The following is a 7,243-nucleotide window of genomic DNA, read 5'->3' as shown; positions in this document are numbered from 1 at the left end:
ATCCGAAGTTACACAGACTGTATATATATTTTTATGTAGATATATTTATCAGTATGTATATGTATGTGTCCTTATGTTTAACACCTCTCTGTTGTCTAACAGATGAAGTGAGAATATTTAAGTTCTAAGCCAATAGTCTTCTTACTTTATTTATAACTCCGTTGGTCAAGTTTTGTCCCTATGAAGAGGCAGAATGATGCCACTTTACTTAAAATCATAGTGTAGCTGAATGAAGATTGCAGTCCCCAACTGACAGACAAACAAAAATGAAGTAAGCCATCTGCAATTTTGTCACAACAACCTAGACACAGTTCGCAGTTTTCACACAGTTGGAAAATCACAGCTGTTGAAAATGAAATAAAGTTATCAGAAGGTGATGAGCTCAAGACATTATAAAAAATGCTAGGAAGGTGCAATAGCTGTTAGAAATGCATCCTAGCTGCCTTTTCAAAATTAACTTCAGTCTATCTTGTCTTAGAAGAGCTGTTCCCATCCTTTGGTTGCTGCAGGCGTATTGCTGAGCTATGTGCTTCGAGCGATGTTTCATTTTACTCTCCTCGTCAGCTCCAGCTGTAATATTTTAATGGGGCCACAAGCAGTGTTAGAGAAGCTGTGTAAGTAGTGCTACTGCATTGCTTTCCTTGGGGAAGAAGAAACACCCCAACAAAACAGCAAAAGGGATTTTGAAATGTAGGAAAAATTCTATTCTTATTTTGTATGTGATAGCATTCATTTGTATAGAGTAGGTCTGGGAGTGGGCTAAAAGAAGCATAGGCAGGGAGACTCAATTGTTTAACATTTCACATTTAGAAATTTCAACAGATATTCGGAAATCAGAAAGGGCAAGAAACCTTGAGATTAAAACAGAAAACTTTTGGAAATTTGCAAGGAAAAAGAATGGACTGACAGAGCAAGAGGTTTAATGTCTCTAAAACTGTAACAATTCTAATTCCATCTCCGAATTCGTTCTCTAAAATGGCATTGAGAGGGACAGTGAGGTTTTGTGCAAAATACAGTCCCTAGGCACTAGTGCGATGGAAAGTGCTAGCCAACAATTCCTTTCCAATTTACGTACATATGAAAGCAGGGAGGTGCCATTGTTTCTTTATGGATAACTGTTCAGGAATTAAAAAAAAAAGAAATTGACATTTTATTCTTAATTCTGATGCTAAATCTTTTCTGATGCTTTAAACAACTTCTACATTGTTCCTGAAAAGAGCCTGCCTTCAGAAAACAAGTGAAAATTGCTTCAGTTTAGTTGTGGATTTGTGTGTGTTTCACTGGTGGCATTTTTAAAATTAATATCAGATTTCAACAGCTGCAGGAAACAAAAAACAGTAAGTTTTGTATTTATGCAAAAAGTATTTTTTATTTCTACAATAAACAATGCTTTTCAACTAGATGAAAATTTACTGGTTGAGACACAAAATCCACTCATCTTCATATGGCTATGCTGATGAAAAGCAACTGAATGCTGTGGAAAGGAACTGGGATATGTTAGACTGCAGTGAAATGGGAAGAGTTTCTTGAAATGACCTTGTTTCCTTTTGCTTTAATGGTTGTTTGCTTTTCTATGCACATCTTTCAGTGGTACTTCTTGGCATAAAGCTTCCAGTTACCTCATGTACATACCTTAATTTATGTTCACAAAGCCCTTGAGAGAGAAGTTGCATTATTTCTGCTATGTATTTGGCTTACAGAAAACCCAGAAAGTAACCTTCAGTTTATGTAGATCATGCCAAAAGTGATTTAGCCAAAATCACAAAGAACAGCTATAGAAGAACACACTTTATCTTAATTTCAGCTGCTGTATCAATTTCCCTTTATCCTGATGGTGAGTAATAAACACATGAGAAAATACTTAATTTATTTCAAACCAAAAAAAAACCAACAAAAACAACCTTAAAGTGGTACAAATGTGAACTCAAAAGAGAAATGAATTTTATCTGTCTCACAGGGGAGGGAGAAATTGGTCTGGAGATTCATTGCAGAGAAATGAGTGAGTTATTTTGCTGACTGTCAGGGGTAGGTAACAATGTAATTCAATAAGTGAAGGCCAGGTTTGAATAGATAGAAAATTAATCTTCAGCCACTCTCTCCTGTGGGATTCTCCTGTGCCAGTATTGATTGTTTTTCAGCTCCTGAGTTGAGAGAGAAATTGGTTGGAGTTGGATTTAATTATATTCACATGCTGTATTACTTTCCTTCAAAATATGTTTTTGCTACTTTCCTGAAAACAAAGTTTAACTGAGTATTAAAACTACCAACCAATCCACAATCTGTCAGGCTTTTGATAGAAATACCAGACTGAAATAATCTGAGGTTTTCCTTTTTAATATTTCCTCTTATTTTTCCTAATTTAGATAAAAGTTATCTGAAATTTATAAATTTGACAAGTAAAAACTAAAGAGATTTTACTTTGTATAGAAGGATCCACTATAAACATTGGCTGTGCGAGGCCGAGCACAGCATTACTCTTGCTGGTTGGAAAGTCGTGGCCCAAGTGAGTGCAACACTAGTTTGCCTGTAACACTTCTGATACTTGCCTGTTGCATGCAGAAGTAATTCAGATGCCTTTAGATTTAATAGCAAAATTAAACCTGTGTTAAGGAAATTACAGAAATTTTAAAGGATTTTTTCATTTGGTGTCTCTGGGTTTTGGGGGACACATAATTGCATTTTTTCAATATTGGGGTTGTACATCAGAAAATACTCCCAGGGAAAGTCAACAATTGGGATGCAAAAGCTTCTAGGTTATTTTAAGTAGTTCTGACAGAATCACTGCTTTCCATCGGTGCCACAGAGATAGATATAAAATACAGTTCAGCTGTAACAGGTGAATCAGTTAAGTCAAGAAAAATATGTTTGAAGAGGTTTTGGATTCATTTTTACTTTTGTTATAATGGAATATTAGTAGGAAGAATAACAGATCCTTTATTTATCATAGTCAGTTTGGGGGTGGTCTGAGTGTGTATGCGCTGTTAGAAATATGGCAGATAGTGTTTGAAAGTTTAAGACATTCAAGTAGATTATTTCAACCCTTTCAGTTTCAACAAAGTTTAATCAAATTTTGGCAGTAGAGTTGAAGCTTGATCCACAGCACATGAGTGATGGGAGAGACTGAAAGCTGGGATATATTACTTGGAATTAAATTGATATACCAAGCAGAAGAAACATGAGGATTTTATGTTCAGATGCTTCAGAAATTTCAATCAAAAATCTAAATATACTGTAGTATGAAAACTTCTGTACAAGACCTTGTGGTTTACCCCTTTTCTCTTTTACCATGCCCCCTCCCTCTCAAATATTTTTTGTCAGAGTTAGGTGGAAGAAATTTTTTGACGCCCACTCATTCTGGTGCTTTATTGTAGTAATATGGCTTGATGGTCTCCAATTCTTTTCTGAAGTGTTCTGTGAAAGCATTGAGAGTTTGTAGTCATTGGTACCAGTTTCAGAATTAAGAGCGTTATGTTTTTGGTTTTTCTTTTAATCAAAGGCTTTCAGGCAGGAGGGAAATTTTCTCCCATGAACGATTGTTGAGATTGCATTTGCAGAGTCAGACGAACTCATTAGTTTGAGCAACATGAAGCCAAAAGATAAGTTGTGAAAAGAACTCCAGAATTTGCTTAATGTATAGGATTCCAGTTCTGGGGAAGGAGAAAAATCCTGTGTGATAATGTAGAAGAAAAAACCTACAAAAAACCTATATAAAAATTGAGCCAAATTGCATGATCTGAAGTTATCATAATGTAGTGGTGTTTCAAATCATAGAACACATAAACTGCTACTGATCCTGACTCCAGTTTGAACGCTTCAAAGTAAGTTATAATGGTTTGTGGTGGGTTGACCTAGGCTGGCTGTCAGGTACCCAGCAAGTCACTCTATCATTCCCCTCTCTATCAATCCCCCTTCCCAGTAGGATAAGGTGGAGAAAATAAGATGTCAAAAAACTTGTGGGTCAATATGAAGGCAGTTTACTAAACAAAAGCAAAGGCCATGTGTGGAAGCAAAGGAAAACAAAAAGATTTATTCTCTACTTCCCATCAGCAGGTTATGTCCCTATTTCTTGGTGATTAGGACCTCTGTACACATATTGGTTTCTCCAGAAGATAAATGCCTTAATAACAAATGCTGCTTTCCCCACGTCCTTTCTCTTAGCTTATATTGCTATGGTATGGAATATCTCTTTGGTCAGCCTGGATCAGCCATCCTGGCTATGTCCCCTTTCAGCCTTTTGCACATCCCCAACCTACTGGCCTTTGCAGGAGAGGTTTGGAGAGACAGCTGAACACCACGAAGCCACACACTCACTGCCTCCCTCCCCGGTGGAATGAGGGAGAAAATTGGAAAAGTAAAAGAACTCATCAATGGAGACAGAGACTATTCAATAATCAAAATAAACCAAACTGAAATAATTGTATTACTAATAAATCGTAATAAGCATGGGAACAATGTTAATAAATCAACCAAAGTTAGACTCAGCTCACAAACAGCAGTTGCTGGCTGTACACCAATGAAAATGTGATAGGAGAGAGGTAAGCCTCAGAAACTGAATGAGCTGGACAAGACATTCACTATCTGAAGAAGGGAGAGAGAAGAGAAGGGGTCATCCTCTGAAAACTCCCCAATTTATAGTGAGTGTGATGTTTATGGGATAGGATACAATTTGTTCAGCTTGGATCACACCCAGATCATCTATCCTGGGTCATCTGTCCCAGAAAATCTCAGGCTTTCACTTCCCACCCATCCTCTTTGAAGAGAGAGGACATTAAAAAAACAAAAAAACAAAAAAAACCAAAAAAAATCACAAAACAAAACAAAAAAACCCCACAGGAAAACCCAAAACCATAAAACAAACCCAAGACCAAAATAAACTATGAGCACAAGTGTAGACAAAGACTGAAAAACAAGCTTTGATTTAGTGTAAACACTGGCATGTTGTCATATTACTCCGAGCACAAATCCAAAACAAATGTCTTACCAGCTACTAAGGAAAATACCTCCATTACAGCTACAGCTATAATAGCAACTCATTTTCACTAAATCAAACACTGCCGTTCTCTCAGAAATGCAACTCTGCTGAATAGAAAAGGGAATTCTACATTTCAATCCCAGCAAAACCAGGACAGCTTTCCTTTCTGTCTTATCCATGAGAGTGGGGTTAGGTGTTAAGTTTAACTTCTTAGCATAAGATATAGGAGCTATGCTGCATAAAATAGTCAGAATTAGTACCTACCATCTTTTCTTCCAGAATTTTGATAAGCTTGTATTGTGAGATTCATCTCAGTTAATTCTAGACAGCTGTGTTGCAGACTTCTCTACCTACGCAAATTGCCTAGGGCTACCTTTATAGTCAGTGGAAAGTAGGAGGAGGCACTTCGTGTCATGGGAAAATAAGTGTCTAATTAAGATGGGATGGATTGCACTCTAAAAACATTCCTGTTTCTCTTCGTTGACTATGAAGGCAGCCTGAGGTGATGAGCTCAGCACTGCTATATTGTTGAAATCAGTGGGTGTCACTGGTTAGATGAGCTCTGTCCTTTGTGTTTCCAAAGGAAGCTACCTCCTTGAAGCCCATCTGAGGCTGCTGCTTACTTCAGGCAACATTTGAACCTGTACTTAGCATAACATTTGTCCATAACCCTGTGACAGAGCAGATGAGGAAAAATATGCAGTTTAATTAGATTATTTTGTGTGAAAGTTAAAATGTAGCTGTTTGTACTTTGATAGGGGATAATAGTCATGGTGGTAGTGTATAAAGAATAGCTGCAGCACACACATGTCTGACTGACCAGATAGGTGCTTCTTTGTCAGCACTAATTTTCAAGTATAACACATGTTCAAAAACTGATGACTCTGTATTATTAAATATATAATTCCCTAGAATTGCTGGCCTGGGTAATCGTTTGGTATCATAGTTGATTCATTATTGATTTAAATGGCAGTCTACTTATGCCATGTGACCTTCTCTTCCAGATGTAGCTGAGCCAGGTAATGACATTACCACGTAACCTGTGGTCCTCACTACCTCCTTGGTTTCATGCAATTTTTGTGGCTGAGTTAAAAATAGCCTCTGCTTTTCAATTTTTTTCGAAAACTAGTCCAAATGACTGAGTGATTTGGAAAGAACAAGAAGCTGAGGTGCAGACAGGTGGGAGGGGATGGGAATCCAAGGTAGGTAGGTGGTGGTGGGCACCTGAGTGTTTGGGAACCTTTCCACCTAGGCAGCTGTAGCCAGGAGAGTACATTATATTTCACTGAAACTTTTTTTTGATGAAACCAATGAACAAAACCTATCTCAATCAGAAAATCTAAGGAGGTATAATTTCCTTTCTTTGTCTGGATGTACACCACTATTTCTCTAAAATCTATATATGTATAGTAGTGGTATCTTATTAAGACTTGTGTTTTACTATATAACCTACAGAAGGAAAAATGAAATATACAGAACTTATATTTAAGATTCGGTACAAATCATTACATGTAATAAAAGCTATTATGTATTTGGCTTGGATTATGGGTGTAAAAATTCCATGCACTTATGAAATTTATGTCTGTAAGGTGTTAGGCTGTTACTTTTCTTTTGCAGGCTTTCATTTCACTTAGGTAACTTGTAAATTGAAATAAAACATACACAAATATTTCTGGACGTGGAGTAAATAAGTATGTTTATATACAAATGCCAAATGTTAGCAACGAACGAAAGGCTATGAGTCGTTTATATAAAAAGAGGCAAATGTGAACAGAATTGTCTTTAGCATATTTTGTAATATTTTTCCCTTTACATGTCTCTCTTCACAAAGCCTGAAAAGAATGACACTGAATCTGGCAGCCAGAGAATCAGACCAGTATTTGAAGAAGATCCTGTTTTCCGTCGGCAAACATCTTACCAACATGCAGCAGTCCACATACCAACAGATATTTATGAAGGCTGTAAGTAGCATGTGAACAAAGTGATTTTATTTTAATACCAAGCTTCTTATTTGTGTGCCATTCTTAAAAACAAATCACCTCCAAACAAAATTTTCATACCTATTTTTAGGATAGGTTTGCTGTTATTGTCTTTTATTCTTCTGTCAGTAGTACCTCAGAGATGTGCTCTATTTGGCATACGATTCAACTTATGAATTAATAGGAGCCATAGTTAAAGAGATCCATTAGGATTGGATCTCAGTTTCAGAAATTAAACTGGAAGTGAAATGAAAATCTTATGTATTCTCATTTTCTTATCCATTCTTTCCCT

The 7,243-nt window shown here is 36.7% G+C and overlaps 1 protein-coding gene across 1 annotated transcript in view; it reads left to right on the top strand.

Moving 5' to 3' along the window:
* The window catches only part of LOC104542780 (voltage-dependent calcium channel subunit alpha-2/delta-1-like), a gene marked incomplete at both ends in the record, with an annotated part of 141,820 nt that overhangs the window by 30,447 nt on the left and 104,130 nt on the right, over window positions 1-7,243 (top strand). The window contains one exon of the mRNA XM_010187209.1: window positions 6,804-6,933. Coding sequence (XP_010185511.1) covers window positions 6,804-6,933 — 130 coding nt within the window. The remainder of the gene's footprint in view (window positions 1-6,803; window positions 6,934-7,243) is intronic.

This window comes from Mesitornis unicolor, unplaced genomic scaffold (assembly GCF_000695765.1).
Source record: "Mesitornis unicolor isolate BGI_N332 unplaced genomic scaffold, ASM69576v1 scaffold1896, whole genome shotgun sequence".
In the NCBI taxonomy this organism is placed as follows: domain Eukaryota; kingdom Metazoa; phylum Chordata; class Aves; order Mesitornithiformes; family Mesitornithidae; genus Mesitornis; species Mesitornis unicolor.
Note: the sequence above shows the minus strand (reverse complement) of the source record. Positions and strands in the feature narration are given on the sequence as shown.